Source organism: Lipomyces japonicus, assembly GCF_038497905.1.
Source record: "Lipomyces japonicus strain CBS 7319 unplaced genomic scaffold V1514scaffold_50, whole genome shotgun sequence".
Taxonomy (NCBI): Eukaryota; Fungi; Ascomycota; class Lipomycetes; order Lipomycetales; family Lipomycetaceae; genus Lipomyces; species Lipomyces japonicus.
Genome location: NW_027117862.1, coordinates 1 through 18,447, shown reverse-complemented (window position 1 = coordinate 18,447; position 18,447 = coordinate 1). Strand labels below are relative to the sequence as shown.

The 18,447-nt window shown below is 43.2% G+C and overlaps 9 protein-coding genes across 9 annotated transcripts; 5 read left to right on the top strand and 4 right to left on the bottom strand.

Annotated features, from left to right (window-relative positions):
- Positions 1-84: 84 nt before the first annotated feature.
- Positions 85-1,670, top strand: V1514DRAFT_336505 (uncharacterized protein). The gene has a single exon (XM_066928548.1). The coding sequence runs from the start codon at positions 224-226 to the stop codon at positions 1,520-1,522; it is 1,299 nt and encodes a 432-aa protein (XP_066781425.1). The 5' UTR covers positions 85-223; the 3' UTR covers positions 1,523-1,670.
- On the bottom strand, positions 1,583-4,158 carry V1514DRAFT_175975 (MRC1-like domain-containing protein). Its single transcript, XM_066924581.1, has 3 exons — positions 4,058-4,158; positions 2,025-3,987; positions 1,583-1,959 (listed from the first exon to the last, which is right to left on the bottom strand). The coding sequence occupies exons 1-3, from the start codon at positions 4,086-4,088 to the stop codon at positions 1,644-1,646; spliced, it is 2,310 nt and encodes a 769-aa protein (XP_066781424.1). The 5' UTR covers positions 4,089-4,158; the 3' UTR covers positions 1,583-1,643.
- Positions 4,159-6,305: 2,147 nt separating this feature from the next.
- On the top strand, positions 6,306-7,731 carry V1514DRAFT_321980 (protein-tyrosine phosphatase-like protein; the record flags this gene model as incomplete). The annotated part of the gene is made up of 3 exons (XM_066926085.1): positions 6,306-6,366; positions 6,467-6,594; positions 6,679-7,731. The coding sequence occupies 3 exons, from the start codon at positions 6,306-6,308 to the stop codon at positions 7,729-7,731; spliced, it is 1,242 nt and encodes a 413-aa protein (XP_066781423.1).
- Positions 7,732-8,021: 290 nt separating this feature from the next.
- On the bottom strand, positions 8,022-11,886 carry V1514DRAFT_175491 (uncharacterized protein). Its single transcript, XM_066924580.1, has 4 exons — positions 10,689-11,886; positions 10,291-10,637; positions 9,301-10,236; positions 8,022-9,244 (listed from the first exon to the last, which is right to left on the bottom strand). The coding sequence occupies exons 1-4, from the start codon at positions 11,683-11,685 to the stop codon at positions 8,312-8,314; spliced, it is 3,213 nt and encodes a 1,070-aa protein (XP_066781422.1). The 5' UTR covers positions 11,686-11,886; the 3' UTR covers positions 8,022-8,311.
- A 277-nt stretch (positions 11,887-12,163) lies between these two features.
- On the top strand, positions 12,164-13,612 carry V1514DRAFT_336491 (nineteen complex-related protein 2-domain-containing protein). Its single transcript, XM_066928547.1, has 2 exons — positions 12,164-12,408; positions 12,466-13,612. The coding sequence occupies exons 1-2, from the start codon at positions 12,223-12,225 to the stop codon at positions 13,528-13,530; spliced, it is 1,251 nt and encodes a 416-aa protein (XP_066781421.1). The 5' UTR covers positions 12,164-12,222; the 3' UTR covers positions 13,531-13,612.
- Positions 13,613-14,014: 402 nt separating this feature from the next.
- Positions 14,015-14,521, bottom strand: V1514DRAFT_263426 (uncharacterized protein; the record flags this gene model as incomplete). The annotated part of the gene is made up of 1 exon (XM_066924779.1): positions 14,015-14,521. A coding segment is annotated over one exon (507 nt), but the record flags the coding sequence as incomplete, so codon positions are not given.
- A 398-nt stretch (positions 14,522-14,919) lies between these two features.
- V1514DRAFT_336487 (uncharacterized protein) lies at positions 14,920-15,573 on the top strand. Its single transcript, XM_066928546.1, has 5 exons — positions 14,920-15,028; positions 15,088-15,159; positions 15,234-15,308; positions 15,379-15,411; positions 15,486-15,573. The coding sequence occupies exons 1-5, from the start codon at positions 14,996-14,998 to the stop codon at positions 15,504-15,506; spliced, it is 234 nt and encodes a 77-aa protein (XP_066781419.1). The 5' UTR covers positions 14,920-14,995; the 3' UTR covers positions 15,507-15,573.
- A 201-nt stretch (positions 15,574-15,774) lies between these two features.
- Positions 15,775-17,103, top strand: V1514DRAFT_175361 (triose-phosphate transporter family-domain-containing protein). Its single transcript, XM_066924579.1, has one exon. The coding sequence runs from the start codon at positions 15,905-15,907 to the stop codon at positions 16,925-16,927; it is 1,023 nt and encodes a 340-aa protein (XP_066781418.1). The 5' UTR covers positions 15,775-15,904; the 3' UTR covers positions 16,928-17,103.
- Positions 17,104-17,121: 18 nt separating this feature from the next.
- V1514DRAFT_298161 (acyl-CoA N-acyltransferase) lies at positions 17,122-17,908 on the bottom strand. Its single transcript, XM_066925476.1, has 3 exons — positions 17,719-17,908; positions 17,344-17,622; positions 17,122-17,269 (listed from the first exon to the last, which is right to left on the bottom strand). The coding sequence occupies exons 1-3, from the start codon at positions 17,885-17,887 to the stop codon at positions 17,175-17,177; spliced, it is 543 nt and encodes a 180-aa protein (XP_066781417.1). The 5' UTR covers positions 17,888-17,908; the 3' UTR covers positions 17,122-17,174.
- Between the last annotated feature and the right edge of the window lie 539 nt (positions 17,909-18,447).

Genomic DNA, 18,447 nt, shown 5'->3' with positions numbered 1-18,447 from the left:
GGGCCGCGCGGAAGCGTTTCATGCAATCCGCATTGAATTGATGCGGAGCTTACGTGCGTGCCTTTTTTTTTTTTTTTTTTTTGGCAGGTTTGAACTTGTCAATGCGCGGACTCCAATAAATATATATGCACAAAAAACTAAATTGATCGTATATGATATAATATATATATATTGAATCTTGATAATGCATGTTTAAGTGCCGTCAAATGCAGCGTGCGACCGAATGGCGGGGATAAAGAGACCTCGATATCGCCTGGTTCAAAATGCAGCAACCACTCCATCTCGACATTCATCGGAAGCACTTCTTATTCAAAATTTGCAGACCAATGATGATGATGATGATGATGATGTGCTTGAATCTTCACCCGACTGGGCCAGGTCAAGACAATCAACAGTTATTACGAACCATGACAAAGAAGAAGATGTTGAAGAAGAACTTGGTGAATTTTCGTCGCAGCAATTTGATCAACGCGGTTTGACTTCAGCTGCAAATGCGGAGGTCAAGCCTAGAAGATTCATATTGAATTATAAAACCGGGAAAAAACAGGTTCTTGATTTGGACGAGAAAGAAATAACTGAAGCTCCATCGTCCAGTCAACCCGGTTCACAGTTTCCGGGCGAACAGATTGATTCTCAAGACCGTGGTGGTTATGGTCGTGATTCGTTAATAGTTTACCGACCGGAGGATGACATTGAAAATTTTTCGTCTCAAAATTATGAGTATTCTACTCAGATTGAAGAAACACAGGAACAGGCCAAAATCGAAACAACAGTTAATGTTGATGACAAAAACATGATCGACCATAATACCACCAACAATTACAACAACAATAATGAAGACGATCAATTTAAAACGCCAAGGCCTCGGAGGCGATACGTATCATCCAATTCTGCCAACCGGTCGCATATCAACACGGTCACGCTAGGCCGCAACCTGCAGCGCAACATGGTCGATACCGGTGACGTGCTTCTCTATTCAACCCCGGACGGCACGCCGACCAGGTTTAGCCCCCGGCAATTCAAATCTGCTGGCTTAGCCAGCACGGTTGCGTCTTGGGTTCTGAAAACAGATAGTGACGTGCAATTGAGCATGCATGTTGGTTCCAGTCCCATAAATCAGGCCCGCCAAAGCGGTGGTAGTTCAAACTACGAGGAATGGATTGTCGCGAAGCAAAATAAGGGATTTCTGCATGGTAGCAAAAGTTACGCAGGTTTCACGCTTGCATGGTTGCAAAACAAGTCATACGATCAACATGGAAACGTGAAAGGCACGAAGGAATATCGATGGGCATTACTGTTTAACGATGTTAATGACAAGCCGGATTATAATTCAGGATCGGTATCGGTCGACATGAGCAAAGACGTGTCGTTACGCCAGTTTGCCAATTTGCGACTTTTCAAGCCGGTTTGGTCAACCACGTTGGATGAAGCTCAGATTACCGAGTTTGAAAATGCAGGATATTTTGAAATTCGTAATCACCCGCATGTTTTGGTTTGCATTCGATGGCAAGTTCATTATTGAAACAATAATCACAATATTATTTCGCAGCCTATAGTTACTAAACACTTAATCCCACTAAAAAAAAGAAGAAAAAAACAACCAAATCAACACCCAAAGTAAATTTTTTTTTTTTTAAAATTAATTAGCCGTTTATAAAAGTTGCCAAATCATGAATCTCAATTACTTGTGAATCAATTACTTTAACCTCATCATCTTCAATAGTTTCATAAAATGCTCGAGCTTTTGGATTATCCGCCAAGTCGGACAAGTTTTTATCCTTCATTAATTCTTGCTTTCGTTTCTTGTCCCGTCTCTTGCGACGTTGCTCGGCGAATATTTGTTCATCGTCTGAATCTGATAAATCAAAACCTCCTCTGTCGCGACGTTTTCGGAATCCGCCATGAACTCCCTTAACAAGGTCTGCTACTAATTTACTATCTTGATCCAGCTCATGAGCTCTATCAAATTTCAAAACCGTGTTAGTAAAAATGTTCAAAATCAATAATACGATTCGTATACGTACGCATGCAGCGCGGCCATGTCTTCTCTAACAATCGTGGTGCCATCAAAATTGTCATTTACCATCTCGTCCAGTTCTGAATCCGGCTCGTCTAACTCTGAATCACCACTGTCACTCTCGCCACCAATGCCGGCCCATTCATCTTCAGATTCTTCTGCATCTTCATCAAACATTTCTTTCAATTCTTTTGAATTTTTATACCGTCGTTTTTGCAAATTTTCTTTCATTCGTTGAGATTTTAGCATCAAGCTGTACGAAGATGCTTTTTCGAGTTTGCTGTCTAGTTTTGAATTTCGTTGCCGGGTCTGATCAGGACTGAAATATGATTGCTTGATATTCAAAGACTCGTCATCGTTGTCGTCTGCTTGCGTGTTTTCAAGCTCTCGCTGCCGAATTTGCAAATCACTGCTAGCAAGACTTCCCTGCCTGAGAGGCGTGAGCGACAACGTGGGCATATCAGATGGCACAGTATTTTGTGATTGCTGTCCCTGCTTGCTGTCATCTTTGACTTCGTACTTGGAGAAATCATATGGCGTCATGGTGGGTTCTGATCCGTAATGGCTCGGAGTTGCCGATGATGCCATGGCAGGAAACGATTTATCGTGCTTGGCTTCAATCAAGAAACTTGCGTGCATGACTGCATCGTTTTCGACTTGCCCCTGTTCTGGTGATGATGATTGTTCAAAGAACTGAGTCAGGCCGTTACGGCTTGATTGTTCATCAGGAATGCTGCTGGGAATAAAGCTAGGTTGGTTTATTAATTTTGTCGTAGAGGTAACTTCATTCTCTGAATTCACAAACTGTGTTTCTGCCACTCCATCGGATTCATTCTCAGCATCAGAAGCGTCAAGGTCATCATCACCATCACCATCAACATCATCCTCAAGGTCTTTTTCTTCTTCATTTTCGCTATCATCCTCGGCTTCATCGGATAGTAATTCACGAATGTCTTCATTCCGAAGATCTCCCTCATCATCATCGTAGTCCCGATGTTCGTCTTCATCTCCATCATCCAAGAACGCATCATCTTCATCATCATTTTCTTCTTCATCACCATTGTTGAGTTCATTTCGGCGTTGCTTTTCTCTTCGCTCTTTTCGAGATACTGCTTCCGCGTTCTTGCGTTCCTGTTCCAACAAGTTTTCGATTAACTCATCTTCCCTCAATTTTTGTTCCGAGGTCAAGATGATGCCCCCCTTAGCTTCAATCTCGGCTTTCTTATCATCAATCTCCTTTTGAGCTTGCTCTCTCATTTTGGCAGCAAGCTTATCTTGCAACATTTGAAACGTGAACTCGCCTTTTTTGGGGATTTTTTTCCGTTGAAAACGTACGCCGGCTCGTTCAAGTATTCGATGATATGAATAATACTCTTCAATATTTTTATCAGTTGGCTTATTAATTTTGGTTTGAGACTTTGCCATGTCTGGTGTTGTCTCAATCTCGAGTTCAGAATCGGAATCATCCAGATTGATTGGTGCCAACGGCCGTGAATTCTTTCGAAAATTCTTAGCCTTGGCAGCAGCAGCAGCAGCAGCAGCATCTTCGGATTGCTGTTTGATTTCCAATTCACGTTGCCCCTGCCGTTGTTTCACTGTCAGGTTCTTTTGGCCAATTGTGTTCATAGTATCAATTAAAGATACCGTGCTATCAATAAATTCATGATCACTATCCAATTCAGACTCCGAGTCAATTTGAAACGGCGCGGTAATAAATTGCGTATCATTAACATATTGGGATTTGTCAAACATGGTTTCATCCGGAAGTGAAGACGGCGGAGTGAGTTCACGCATCATCTGCCGGGTTGCGTCCTCATCCTCATCATCGTCATCCAATGGTCCGATTGATGATGACGATGATGGTTGGCCTGTAGTGAACTCATTATTTGCCGGATTAAAATTAAATTTATCGAATAAGCTTTGGGTCGTGTATTTCTTCACCGTGGTAGGCTGGTACGCTAATTGACGATCTTTATATATCATATATTAGCACAACAGAGCATTAATCGGATAATCAAATAAACAAGCCAGCCAACATACTTCTCTGCAATCGAGCAGTCTCGCGTTCCATTTCGTCTCGTGCTTTCTTACTTGCCTAAAAAAAAGCAGTTAATTCCAACAATTCAATTAAATAAAACATGTAAACAACAAAACTTACCATACGAGGCTTCCGCTTTGATTCAGCCATTTGCATCATGTCATGTTCTTGTTCCTGGTCTTGAAGCCATTCCAATTCCAGAGCTTCACGCTTTTTGGCTTCCGCTAACCGTTTTATTTCAGCTTGCTTTCTCTTGCGTTCATCGACTAATCTTTGCTTTCTAATATGCCGCATTTTGTTTGCCAATACTTTTGATACATCAATCTCTTCGTAATTGTCCTCGAATTCATCGTCCGCGGATGATTCTGAACCAACATCATGATCACTACCATCGTCATCTTCATCAGAAGCATCACCCGAGACTTTATTATCTAGTTCAGAATCTGCACCTTCATGGTCATCTAATTGAAACGGTCCAATTTGATTTGCCTTGTTCGATTGACTGCCGCGTGACTTGCCAGATTTGACTGTCTTGCTGCGCGCCGGCAATTTGCGCTCGGGCAAGACCTGTTCTGGTTCTGATGTACTTGACAATTCTGATTCACTTGATTCTTCTTCCTGTTCTTCTTGTTGAACCGAATTTCCCAAATTACTATCATCACTGTCATAAATAAATTCTAGTGATTTGTACGTCTTGATTGGTTTCGTAACTCCTTTTTTCTTTTCCTTGGTTATTTTTTTTTTCTTTTTCTTCTTTGTCTTGTCGCTGCTGCTGCCACTGTCGTTGCTGCTGTGTTTATCATCGTGTTTGATTTCAGAAGAAATTTTATATTTTGCCAGTTGTAACAGCCGAGCACGAATGTTACCGTACGATTCGGCCGATTTTTTTTGCAAGTTCGCTGCTAGAGAGTTTTGCCGTCTGGGCGCAATCACGTCGTCGTGATCATTACCATGCTGAACTGCACTTTCCATGTCACCGTCATCTTGTTCCTGGTCGCTACTGTTACTTGAAGCAGTTTCATCATGCAAACTCTGCAACAGATTCCGCGCTCGCGTGCGAGGCGTCAGCAGTGATTCTTCATTTGCTTGGTTATCTTGTTGTTCTTGCGATGACGAATAATCGCTTCTTGTCAACGTCGCATTTCTGAATTGCGTATGCTCATCGTTATCACTACTCTCATTATTCTCATTCCGATCATAATCATCCTCGTCGTTATTCAACAGCCCGCTTAAAGGCCGTTCGAATTCGGTGGCCATTTACCTCAGCGCCCCGCACCAGAACGGAAGCGTTTTTGATCTTTAGATTTTTTGTTATATATGTATATATTCTATATAGATATGTTTGTGTTTGTGTGCGCGTGTGTTAACAACCAAATAGCTCTGTATATAGATTATGAATTAGTGTTGCAAAGCCTGGATTGGTTTGCCAAAATTGAATCTGAACGCGTTCGTTTGTCGCGTTGTCTTAATTTTGCGCGCACGTTCGTTTGTGAACGCGTTCTTTTCGCGTTCGCTCTTACGAAATTATTTGCCAGATTAATATGGGTTTAACCAGTCATTATAATTAATTACATGTATACGTTTGGATGAACCAGGTGTAGACTTCTAAAACTTTTCTTTCCGTATGGAGACCTATTCGGGGTGTGCTTTTGAGGGCTGCCATAAGCGTTTGTTCAGTTGTGTTCATGTAGAAGCCAAGTCTAAGCCGATAGCGATGGCGTGATGAATAGTTTGAACGTGGTAAATATCCTCAAGTTAATTGGCACCGGACAGATTAGAAAAATACAAGTTGCCATGTGTATCAAGTATTAAAAGGTCAGCAGCAGCTGATGATGAGGCATGGTCGAGCTCTTCTCCGCCTCAGGTTATAAGCAAAACGGCAGGCAAAAAAAAAAAAAATGAAAAACAAATAATTTTTATTCAATAATTACTATCAAGAAATTTATCTTGATGCGATATATGTAACTTGAAGTTGTAGTTATTTGCAGGCTTAGTTTTTGTTTTTTATTGAGTTGTCAATAAAGGTGGATGCGCATTTTGCTCGCAAAAATCCAATTTACATGGCGTACTTGAAAAATCATATAATCTGCTTATTACCGCCTCTTTTTTTCATTTCATTTCATTTCTAATTTTTATTTTGATTTTCGTTAAAAGCTTAAAGTAGCCGAACTATTTGGTTTTTTTGTCAAGAATAGGTTGAACCGACCTTGGGCAAGCAAGCCTAGTCTGATCCGGACTTCAACGACGACGATGCCAGGCTCAGTCTCAACCCGCTTGCAACGATTCAATGAATTTTTGACATCTCCTGATTGTATTATACTTATTATTATTTTAATATTATATATAAAGTACTTTTTATTAATATATATTCATGCCGATTTTTCGAGTTTGGTTAAGCAAATGACATGCAGCATTGACAAACAAGTTTTATGACCTGGATGATGCGGATGCTGATCGGACCACAGCTGGCATGAAAAATTTGGATCCGGCCTGGAGCTTGCGAACCGGTATTTATCAAGCGGCACGCAACCGATACCAAGTATGTTTTCCTGTCTGTTAAGAATTCTAGCGCTTGCTCGACCATGAACTTGACGGTTTTTTATTTTTTTTATTTTTTATATAGAACGTTCTTCCTTGGGATAACAATCGCGTCAAGTTGCGAGTGGCAGACGGCATGAACGATTACATCAACGCTTCGCCAATCGTGTTGCAGGCACCAGGCATGCCCGCACGCAGGTACATCGCAGCACAGGGACCGACAATCACGACAGTACCACATTTCTGGCACATGTTGGCCACGTTGGCTGATAATTTTGCCGTCGTCGTGATGCTGACTAGGACTAAGGAAGGTAATCGAGAGAAATGCGCCCGGTATTGGCCCGAGGATGGTGAGTTGGGTCAAAAGCTGTATGCCGGGCCTGGGTTTTCGTATTTGGTGAAACTGGTGCAGGCAAGGCGTGACCCGCATGCGGCATGCACGATCCGCGAGTTTAAATTATCAGGTGGCAGTGACGGTGACGGCAATATGGCTGCGGTCGACAAGACCGTCGTGCACTTGTTGTTTGAATCATGGAATGACTTTGCCGCGTTAGGAAAAGACCAGCAAAAAAATTTCATTGCGTTGTTAAAAATTGTGAACCAGTACCGTTCGCGAACGAACTTGTCATTTACGGAAGAGCAAGCGCCGGTTGTGGTGCATTGCTCTGCTGGCGTTGGACGGTCAGGCACGTTTATCTCGTCCGATTTTCTTCTTAGCTGTATTCCTGGGCCATCACATTCATCATTAATATCATCTACATCATCTCCATCTTCATCATCAGATGACTCACGCTCACACTCACATTCTTCTCGCGTCCAGACCGACCGCCGGTTTATTATCGACTCGGCTCGATTTCTATATCCATCAACTACAACAACAACAACAACAACAACAACATCATCTTCATCTTCATCATCTTCATTATCCCTGCCATTAAAACGATTTTCAATATCAGAGCACCATAACCCGTCATTGTTAGAAAAAAATAATGATGATGTTGCATCACACGACCCCGTGTTTGATACCGTGTCTGCCTTGAAAAAGCAACGCATGCTCATGGTGCAAAACGCCAATCAGTACGTGTTCATTTATGAAATCGTTCGTCGCGTGCTCGCCGAAGTTGATGAGTCGGTTTAAAATCATGCATTGCAGGCAACAAGTGGTTATTATATATGGAATCCGAAAAGATAGTTTACGTGAATTCAAATTAGAAACAACAAAAGACCAATTATAGATAGAAGAATAGTTTTAATTTGTAGTTATATTTAAAATCATTTCAATTTACACTCAAAAAATAAAAATATACAAAAAAAATTGATCATACCCTTGGACACATCCATAACATAACTCCGGAAATAAAAAAAAACCAATTTTTTTAAAAAAAATAGTAATAGTATTAGTAGTATTAGTAAATTATACAAGAATGGTGAAGATTAATTTAGTTGCATGAATTGATAGCATATCAGGTATTTAGATTGTCAGTCGAGTTGCTGTTTGATAACCCTTTGCGGCCCTGAAAAAATGATGTTATCTCTAACGCAAGCGTCAACCACGGTCGTTTTGCTTAATCATTCAAAAAAAATAGCACGGCAAAATGTAAAAATTCCACATATATATGTCGATGGACGATTGAAACAAAAAAAAAAAAGGTGATTGAAATAGTAGGGATGAGAGAGAGAAAGAGAAAAAATGGGAACCAGGAAAAACTTTTCATTTTCTAAATCTTTAATTTTTTGTTTGAAGTGTCTGCAAATGAAAATTCCGAACTTCGTTTTTTAATCACCGTGATCTTGCCAGTTGGCGGTAACTTTGGTCGCTGGTTTCGTTGTTTTGGTGGTAAGGCTTCATCTTCAATCAACACACCGTCATGCTCATGAGATTCAAATCTTGCCATTAAAAATCCTTGGAATAATCCAATCTGCCTGCTGGCATATTCTCTTGTGACTGGTTCGAATGGCGGCGCGTTCTCAATCATGTGTTGCATGATTGGTTGTGATTGCACGTTGGAATTTAAATGCAATCGAGAATGTAACAAATGTAATGGCACGGATAATGAAGACAAGCCTAGTTCTTGATCAAGACCTAGTTCCTTAAATCCAAAAAAATCTTCACCAATATCATCAGAGAACCCGCCGGATACAAATTCTTGACTGCCATCAATAAATTGACTATCAGCGCCGCCGCCGCTGCCACCGATACCATTGGGTGCTAATGCCGGACGCAGGTAATCAGCAAGTGCTTGGTTCATACGATCGCGCGCATCTTTGAGCTTATCACCAAACCGATCAATATCATCACGCACGTAAGATTCCAGGCCGGCAAAATCATCCACACCGTTCTCGTACAATGCCTGACAAACCACGTCTTCGAGCGAGTATCGGCGTACGCCGCGAGAGGCTTCCATGTACAACGCCATCGTGCGTCCAAGTCGTTGCAAAAAATCAGATGCCATGCAGGCCAGGCCTTCTAGCGCAAGCATCTGGCAATCCTCGTAGCCGGTATGCATGGCCAATTTGGCCACGGACCGTTGCATGCAAGCCTCAATAACGGCTTGCGGCACGTCCGAATGACCCGGCAGTCGTGAATCGATATCTACGTCCTGCTCGTTGATTTTTGGCGGATTGTATGGTTTCAACTGGGCAGTGTATAGCTATAAATCAAACAGTTAGTTTCTTCCCTACTGATAAAACATGACGCCGAACTTACATGAGCTTGCTGTTGCATGCGCTTAATAACTCCAATTTTTGAGCACGCTTTGCGAATCGCCTGCAATTCAGCCAAGTTGGCATCGATCTTGGAAGTTAATCCATTGCTGCGTGCTGCCACGAACTGGGACGGCTGCGACGTGACATCGACCTCCATTTCAAATTGTTCAATATCATGTAATTTCTGATTTTCTGCCAGATTCCATGGTGCCTCTGGTAAGATTGGCACAACGTCATACTCGAACGATGAAGGCAGTACTGCTGTTTCTGCTGCTGATGTTGCCACGTGCTCAATTGCGGGTTCATGATTTACAACCGCAAGACCATGTTCAATATGGTCATCTGTACCTTGATTTTGCGCTAGAAGCAATGGCGGTGCCTTTTTTGATGAGGCCACACCTTTGCCGCCAGAGCGAGACGAAAACCGGTAGTATCCGCGCGACCCAGTCGTGACACTGTCGCCGTCCTCACTATCAACGTCACCATCGACCGACATATCTCGGGATAGCACGGGAAACTCCCGTGACGACGGTGGCAGAATATTCATAATGTTAGCTTCTTCAGCCTCAACCTGCGCCCGCGTTTTTATAATCACATCCGGCACAAGTGGGATGAGTTGCAACGTGCGCTTGCGCATGGCCAACGCGTGCCTGCGAAGGTAATGTTGCGGGTCGGCGTTGAATTTTAAGCAATTATTCCAAATCAGCATCAAGTCTTCCACAAAATCATTTTTGCTGTTATATTGTAATGATTTTAATTTTTTCATTACCGTGCTTAAATCCATAGGTTGCTTAATCACGTTGAAATAATTAGGCGCGTCACGCTTGTTGACCCGGTTTAAAAAAGCAGTCGAATGCTCCGTATAAGCTCGAAGTTCGAGCACGACTTTTTCAGCCGCCTCATAAAGTTCTTCCTGACCAACCCGGTCGTCACTGGCCTTTAAAAAAAAAAAAATTAGTATAAACATAAAAGCATAACCGAATGTACATACCCATTTCGATCTATTTTTCCTAACTTCGGTGATCAAATTCCGCAATTCAATATCTGAAAAAGACAAATGCTCACGCTTATCGTCAATGGCTGCAAGTAAATGTTTTAAACTTAGATTTGCAGCACCAAAATTGATCTGACTGAGCTTGCTTGCCAGGCTGCCGCTGCCGCTGATGCCGTTATGTTCTCCATTGCGGAGCGAGTCGCCATTTCCGGTAGAGTTATCTTCAGGCTTATCTTGTCTTTTCATGTATTGACTGTTGTCATCATCCAACATTTGGTATAAGCTAGCAATTTCTAGCCTGACTGCGTCATCGGTTAGTTTTATGTCCGTAGCCGTCGGCGTATCTGATATGGGTTAGAATTAATTACAAGAGACAATAGATAAATAGACAATACCAGCAGGTGTTATTATGCCGTCGATTGTTATTTTCGAATCAGCACTGTTCGGCGTCGCCAAGCCATTGGGTGCAACATCTTTACTTTCATTTTGACCAACCGGTGGTTCTAACTCCTCCGAGGACGTGACTTGTTGCTTTTGCAAATGTTCCCCCAGATTTTTACCCGTTTCTTCCTCGTCCTCTTCCTCTTCCTCTTCCTCGTCATCGTAATCATCGTCATTAATGCGCCGCGCAGGTGGTGGCTCATTTTTGCTCGCCGCCACTTCATGCTTCGTCTGATCTTTATCTTGATCTTCGTCTTCTTCTTCGTCTAAAAAGGAAAAATCAATATCAAACCGCGTAGACGACGTGACAAGGTCACGAGTTCGGGTCATGAATATAAAATCAACTGATTTTTCAAACAACATGTATCTTATTTTAAACGTCAACGCTAATTGATCATGACATGGGGTTGAGGTTGCCGCTGTTGTGGGTAGTAATGACGACGGTGAAGATGATGAATGTAGTTGTGGTGGTATTGATTTGGAATCTTGTGCGTTGTTCAACGATTGTGGAGCTTGAGCATCATCCGGAACGACTGGTGTTGGTGACGCCTGAGGCGTATGTAATGCAGTGTCCGACAAATTTGATGCCGGCGATCCATCACCATTGACATCGGCCATGACAGAATCCGGACGTATCATTTTTGCATCACCATCATCATCAGCATTATCACCATCAGCACTCTGAATATTGCCTTGAAGCTCGTCGAGCTCGGCCGCAGTTGACATTGATTCATCTGATATTGATCCCGAAACTGCTTCACCTGAGATCAATCGCCACCAGATATCGCCTCCCTTGGCCACCGCATCGGCAAACAAGACGTGTTCTTGCGGAGTAAGATAACCTGTCCATGCGTCATGAGATTCAATCTGCCGTGCCAAATGAAGCAATCTGGCTGCATCTCCGGTAGCCCATAACTTCACCAACTCAGTCGTGGTCGGAGCAGTCGACATTGTGCAATTTGTTTTTTTGTTTTTTGTTTTCTTTTGAAAATAATTTGTTAACCCCACGCGCTCAATATAAATCCTCCCCGCGACAACGTGAATTGCTCCCCCCCCAAAAAAAGTAATAGAAAGTAAGGGCAAATTGAAAGTAATGCAAGATTTAACTCTGATGCGACATTAGTGGCTGACGTGCATGTAGATGCATCTGATTCTAAATTGATCAATTCTTGATGTAATCAATGACTGATGAATGGGCAAAATATGCACTGTCCTATTTTCCCGATGAGTTTAGTATTGGTTTAGTTTGGCTTAGTTGAGTTGAGTAGAGTTGAGCGTAAATTGGTAAGTTTAGTTTACGTTTGTATGTAAATGTAAAATGTAAACGGAAACGGCTGGCTGTGTGGGGCAAAAATGTCACCCCATTGCGCACGCGCTACAAGTCGATTGCATCTACAATATTGTTCACATACTCTACGCCTGTCGGGGGCTGCAGAAGGAATTGATCCACGGGTAAAAGGTCGATTTACGTGGTTGGTTCAAAAAAGCATGGCTTCGTTAGGTCTTGCAAATAAGTTTAAAAAGAAGCAGGCAAATCAGCGGTCACGGTTAGCTTTTTCGTATGACGACGACGATGATGATGATGATGATGTTGTAGACAGCAGCGGCAACACGACCGCAAGCAAGCCGGTCAAGACGAAAGTTCCGAGACGGTCGGTTAGTAAAAGTTTTGAGGTAAGTTTTTTTTTTTAATATTATGGTTTTTTTTTTTTTTGGCTTACCATAAATTAGAATAGTGAGGACAATGATGGAGAAGACAACGAAGGAGGAGAGCATGGCGGAATAGTCACACCGGCATTATTAAAGAAGAACAAGAAAAAAAATAATAACAAGTCGACCAGTTTGTTTGCTTCGAAATTGCGAGAAAAACTGGCGCCCAAGTTACCGTTGGCTGGTTCGGCAAGTGAAAGTACGTCGTATTCGAAATCATATCTGGAAGAACTTCGAGACGCCACGCCGACCACGCCTGCCGAGTTTACTCAGAATGGCGGTGATGATGATGACGATGATGATTATGATGACGATAATGTTAATAAGAATGATAAAAATGTTGAAGATGGCATTGATGAAGGCGGGGAAACGTTTGAAATTAATTTAGGCATGGTGGATGATTTGGGAATTCCAGATGAGGCACTAGTTAGTCACATTATTGAACGCCGGCATCAAGCAGCGGCTGGGTCGGCAGGGAAAACGGAACATAAGAGTAAATTCAAATCAAAGGAATTTATATCACTTGATGACGATGCTAGTGATGACAAGGAACAAAATGAAGACGACAATGACGATGAGGATGAGGGTAGAATAGACAGCCACGAAGATGGACGGTATGACCACTATGACGACGACCTGGGCGAGGATGCCTACGATGTCATTGCTGATGGCAGCAACGGACGAATTGCATTGAGCGCAGAACAAGAAAAACAACAAGCCCGACAACGACGGTTAGATATTGCTGGTGCGATTGATGAATACGCTGAGCATGAAGAAGCAAGTAATGGTTATTTGGCCGAAGAATCAGATGACGGATGGGAAGAAGCACAGGTGCAAAAAGCGTACGGATGGTCATCCAAGAAGCAAGTAACTAGTGATCATGGGGTTGATTCGGCGAACATGACGATTCAAGAATTGCCGACCATGGATTTGGTGTTGCAAAGGCTGACATTGATTCTGGACGGCTTGAAATTAAGGAAGAATCAGGATGAAAAAACGTTAGAAGAATTATTGGGGGAAGATGCCCAGATCACGGCAAGGGAGGAACAAGTTAAGCAGGCATTAAACAAGCCATATGAATTATGAAATGAGGGCATGTGACGTTGTAGATTATTATAAAAAAAAAAGCAAAATGTACATTAGGGGGTTTACATCAACACTTGTAGGCGGTAATTGAAAATGCGTTGTGATTGAAACATGTGACGTAGAAATGTCTAAATGTACCAAGGAAGTTGGAAGATCCTTACCAATTGATTGACTTAACCTTGACATCGTTTTCATAAAAAGTGGCGTCGCCAGATTGAATATTGATTGTGTTTTTATGACTGTCGTCAAGAAAGCCATCGAACGTGACAACGCATCTGCGGTGAACATTGTCAGATAAAGACGATTTGTCTTGATTTTGTTGATTGTTATTGTTATCATTTCGAGATTCGTGACGGCGGGCGATGGCACCTTTGACCACAGCCGAGCCGTGAATGTGAATGATGACAATGTCTTGCTTTTCGAGGGATTCGATAATGTCTTGCACGATAACTTCCCCAGATGATTCCTGTGATGATGTTGACAGGCCAATGGCTTCAACTAATGGCCTGATAAGCTTCCGTTCAATCTGACCGACGGAAAATACTCTTGCGGCCTTAAAATTCAACTTTGCCCACGCGCCACCGCCGTTCTTAGCATCGGGTGGTTGCAATTCGATGCCGTGCAAAACGTATTCAACATCATGATCTGGAGGAAACGAGAATTGCAAGTGATCTAATGATTCGACAGAGATGGGAAATCCCAATTCGGTAGCGATGCCATCCTTGTAAGCTATCGATTCAATCAACGCGTTCGTAGTGAGCACGCGAAGTTCCTGTTTACGTTCGTCAGACAGCCACTGATTAAAATCGTATTCGGATATCCAATATGGGACAAACACAGGTTCATGAAGAAATAAAATTCGATAAGAGGCCACGCCGGTAAAGCCGCATAGCAAGAGGCCAAGTACGATAGCCGGCAGGCTGGATCCGCGGGACTGAAATTGCGGCGAGTTGGCGATTGCTTGTCTGATTTCGTTGGCAGAATAATCGTGAGGTTCTTCATCAGTGAACTTGTGCAAAGCAGAGTTGTGGCTGTTATTCGAGTTACTATTACTATTATTATTATTGTTCTTGCTCTGGCTGGTGCTGGTGTTGTGGTACGGCGAATGACGAGTTGCCGGACGCAAGCTAAAGGCAGCCAATGCAGGAGCAGCACGGTGCATGCGCCATGAGATACGTCGCAGTGCCCTTGAAGCTACTGACGGACAAGTAATTGAGTACAAGACCGTCATGTTGGCTGAGAGCAAGGCACAAGTAGCACGATACCAGAGTGTGTAGACCAATTTCATTACGTGACAATTGGCATTGCAATTGGGGTTGGTTGGTTACCCGGCTTGGAAGAAGAATTGATGATTTCTCGCGTTCCAGCACAAAACGAATGATTTTGGAAAGTGCACATCTTGAGCAGGTCATCAGGACAACAAAGTTTTACAGCAACAAGTATAGTGATTTGACGTGAAACCAAAATGTCCAAGACCACGACGCCGGAGTTGAAGAAGGTGAGAGTTGCGACGGCTGAGTAGGTACTGGACGGCGGGTTACTAACATGTTGGGTTAGTACATGGACAAGCGGCTGTTCATCCAGCTGAACGGATCGCGCAAGGTGATTGGCGTTCTGCGAGGCTACGACGTGAGTGCCAACAACTGGCTTGCATGCAAGGCCGGTAAGAATGAATTGGTTTGAGAGCTGACAAGTTGCGACAGGTATTTCTCAACCTGGTGCTTGACGATGCGGTAGAAGAACGAGCCGGCGGCGAGCGAGTACGGATCGGCACGATTGTGAGTTGATTACTAGTAGAACAAAGCTATTACAATGAGGACGAGAGCTAACATGAAGCGTTTTGGGCAGGTTGTCCGGGGCAATTCAGTGGTCATGTTGGAGGTGAGCGCGAACACGAACTCGAGTACGAGTACGAGTGCCAAAAAAAGACTAACCGGCTGCGTTTTTCTGTTTAGGTTCTGGAAAAAGTGTCGTGAATTGGTGCTATTATTTTTTTTCATATGCACATACAAGAAATGTACCATAATATATGCAATTAATCCATACTCGTAAACTGAAAACGCATATATCTAAGTAAGCAAATGCGGCCCTCCGGTCACGTGATTAACAGTAAAATGGCACCTGCCGTACACAGCTTTCTTCAGCCTGGATTTCTGCAGAATGCGCCCCAGAATACTAAGGCACAAGCGAGGCCGCGCAAGCAATTAAGGCACGGGCTGCTGCTTTTTTGCCTTTTTGCTGCAACCATCTTCACGCAACCTTGTCTTCTTCACCAACTTGTCCACCTTCCGCTTTCGCTCCTCTCACTCAATTGCGCTTCTTCTCGATTGCTTAGATTTGCTCCCAGTTCATTTTTTAATATCTTCATTTCACAATGCCTGAACGGTCAGTGCTGCCAATTCACTCGTCGTCCGACTCTCAGCTGCAGCAGCCGCAAGATTCGCTGCGCACAAAGTACCAATGGCTAGCCGTGTACTTCTTCTTCAACCTCGGACTTACCATCTACAACAAGGCCGTGCTAGGCAATTTTCCTTTCCCTTACGTGCTAACCGGAATCCATGCCCTGTGTGGTTCCATTGGCTGTCTTTATTTCTACGTTCGTGGCACGTTCACGCTCACGCCCTTGTCCGACCGTGAAAACGTGACGCTGTTTTTGTTTTCGTTGTTGTACACGATCAACATTGCCATTTCCAACGTTTCGCTTAATCTCGTGACCGTGCCGTTTCATCAGATCGTCAGGGCCACGACGCCTTTCTTTACCGTGCTGATCTATGTCATCGGGTTCCGCAAGGTGTACTCGCCTTTGACCTACGTGTCCTTGATCCCGGTCGTGGCCGGCGTCGGCTTTGCCACTGCTGGTGACTACTATTTCACGGCCATCGGGTTTTTCCTCACCTTGCTTGGCGCATTTTTGGCTGCGTTGAAGACCGTGGTCACGAACCGCGTGCAAACCGGCCGCCTGCGATTGTCGCCGCTCGAACTCCTGTTTCGCATGTCACCACTGGCATTCGTGCAGACGCTCGTGTATGCGTATTTTACCGGCGAGCTGGCCTCGCTGAACACGTATTGGCATGATTCCATGACTTCGGCCATGTTTTTCAAGCTCGTGCTTAACGGCGCCATCGCGTTCGGTCTCAACGTGGTGTCGTTCACAGCAAACAAAAAGACCGGCGCGTTGACCATGACCGTGGCTGCAAACGTTAAGCAGATCTTGACGATCGTGTTGGCCATCTTGTTTTTCCATTTGGATGTCACGCCTCTTAATGCGTTCGGCATCGTTCTCACCTTGGCAGGTGGCGCATGGTACGCAAAAGTCGAACTCGAATCAAAGCAGCGAAATAGTGCTGTATCTGCCCAGGCCATTGCTCGCAAGGACGAATCCATCATCAAAGCTTAAACCCTGGTCATCCCCTTTTCTTTTTTTTTTTTTTCATTACATCTTGTCACATTCGTTTTTCTCTTTTTTTTTTCCTCTTTTATATTTTGTACATTTGCCCTTTTGTGTATAAGCATTTTTGTTTCATGCATTTTCAGTCTAATTTCACGTACATGTGGCAGCATTACTCGCAAGTTTAGTTTTTTTTTGTGTTTTTGGGAATTTCACAATATAGTTGTTATATATATATATAATAATATAACTGTAATTACAGGTACACTTCATCCGGTGATACTTTAAAATTCTCGCCATTCTCCCGCACGCTCTGCCGGTTCACGTCCCTGCTTAACGGTTTTCTCATGTCTGTTCGCACTAGTTAGAAACACACACGCGCATACACAAAACTCGAGCTCTGTTGTAAATAAAAAAAAACATACCAAACGCATCCTCAGATTCCTCGCCAGGATCAGCGCCGTAGTATCCCACCACTCGCCGATACACACTATATCCAAAACCTTTGTACATGTCAATCGCTAATCGGTTACTAGTCCTGACAAACAAATCAATGAAAAAAGCATGAGCTGGATCATCACTCCGCCGTTCCAGATTATCCACCAGCGTGCGGGCCAGTCCGATTCGGCGGTACTCTGCTGCCACTGACAGGCACGTCACATGCCCGTGCCATTCCTTGCCATCACCTTCCGTCTTTCCCATCACTTATTACTCGTTATTATTTTATTTAATTTTATTTTTATTTTTATTTTTATTTTTTTTTGTTTAAAGAGTTTGAACATTGTCAACTTTCTACTCACTATATCCGGTAAGGTTGCCATCCGCATTCACGGTCGAGAAAAATAATGTCGGCCATTGCGCCAGGTATGTTAGATAAAATGCAATATTGTAATTCTCTGTCAGCACGTCCAGGTTTACCGGATTGACTTTGAACAGGTCCGGCGCATGAAACGGCCGTAGCGATGTCATGACGATAAATTGACGTGTAATTAGTTTATTGAGACGATATGCTGGCAAGTGAGCTTAACAAACACGCTGGTAGTGACTTTCACGTGACTTTTTTTTGCAAAAATAAATAAATCTTAAATTCCCGATACAAAATACGTAAATTATCAATATACATTATTATAATAATTTTCACGACAAAAACATTGTCGCAGGTCTTAATCTTCTCCAGCAAGACTGCATCCATCTCACGAGTAGCCAGATATCGTTCTATAAATTTAAGATGCCTTTCGATAATTGATCTTCAAAAATCTTCATGACATACTGCGCCACTTTCGAAAGTTTTCCACTTTGGCTTCGATGGACTCATCACCATCACTACTTTCTTCTTTGTCACTATCCATCTCCGAGCTGCTGTCCAACGAATCGGTTGCCGACTCTTCGGCAGCATCTCGCGAGTCACTGTCTTCATATAAAAATGCCGCAGCGAGTATGCCGGTCTTTGCACGTTCGTCGACAATGTTGTGATGGTAGACAAATGCTAGCAGCCATGATGAGCATGCGAGTTGCGCAACGTCGGTCAG

What these genes read in the sequence shown, in the direction of transcription:
- V1514DRAFT_336505 (XM_066928548.1), top strand. Translation starts at nt 224, where the DNA reads ATGGCGGGGATAAAGAGACCTCGATATCGCCTGGTTCAAAATGCAGCA.
- V1514DRAFT_175975 (XM_066924581.1), bottom strand. Translation starts at nt 4,088, where the DNA reads ATGGAACGCGAGACTGCTCGATTGCAGAGAA. An exon ending in GACTGCTCGATTGCAGAGAA is followed by an intron (nt 3,988 to 4,057) that starts GTATGTTGGCTG and finishes TGATATATAAAG; the next exon opens with ATCGTCAATTAGCGTACCAG. An exon ending in GACATGGCCGCGCTGCATGC is followed by an intron (nt 1,960 to 2,024) that starts GTACGTATACGA and finishes GAAATTTGATAG; the next exon opens with AGCTCATGAGCTGGATCAAG.
- V1514DRAFT_175491 (XM_066924580.1), bottom strand. Translation starts at nt 11,685, where the DNA reads ATGTCGACTGCTCCGACCACGACTGAGTTGGTGAAGTTATGGGCTACC. An exon ending in CGGCATAATAACACCTGCTG is followed by an intron (nt 10,638 to 10,688) that starts GTATTGTCTATT and finishes AACCCATATCAG; the next exon opens with ATACGCCGACGGCTACGGAC. An exon ending in GCATGCAACAGCAAGCTCAT is followed by an intron (nt 9,245 to 9,300) that starts GTAAGTTCGGCG and finishes TTTGATTTATAG; the next exon opens with CTATACACTGCCCAGTTGAA.
- V1514DRAFT_336491 (XM_066928547.1), top strand. Translation starts at nt 12,223, where the DNA reads ATGGCTTCGTTAGGTCTTGCAAATAAGTTTAAAAAGAAGCAGGCAAAT. An exon ending in CGGTTAGTAAAAGTTTTGAG is followed by an intron (nt 12,409 to 12,465) that starts GTAAGTTTTTTT and finishes ACCATAAATTAG; the next exon opens with AATAGTGAGGACAATGATGG.
- V1514DRAFT_336487 (XM_066928546.1), top strand. Translation starts at nt 14,996, where the DNA reads ATGTCCAAGACCACGACGCCGGAGTTGAAGAAG. An exon ending in CGACGCCGGAGTTGAAGAAG is followed by an intron (nt 15,029 to 15,087) that starts GTGAGAGTTGCG and finishes ATGTTGGGTTAG; the next exon opens with TACATGGACAAGCGGCTGTT. An exon ending in ATTCAGTGGTCATGTTGGAG is followed by an intron (nt 15,412 to 15,485) that starts GTGAGCGCGAAC and finishes TTTTCTGTTTAG; the next exon opens with GTTCTGGAAAAAGTGTCGTG.
- V1514DRAFT_175361 (XM_066924579.1), top strand. Translation starts at nt 15,905, where the DNA reads ATGCCTGAACGGTCAGTGCTGCCAATTCACTCGTCGTCCGACTCTCAG.
- V1514DRAFT_298161 (XM_066925476.1), bottom strand. Translation starts at nt 17,887, where the DNA reads ATGACATCGCTACGGCCGTTTCATGCGCCGGACCTGTTCAAAGTCAAT. An exon ending in TGGCAACCTTACCGGATATA is followed by an intron (nt 17,623 to 17,718) that starts GTGAGTAGAAAG and finishes ACGAGTAATAAG; the next exon opens with TGATGGGAAAGACGGAAGGT. An exon ending in GGAATCTGAGGATGCGTTTG is followed by an intron (nt 17,270 to 17,343) that starts GTATGTTTTTTT and finishes TAGTGCGAACAG; the next exon opens with ACATGAGAAAACCGTTAAGC.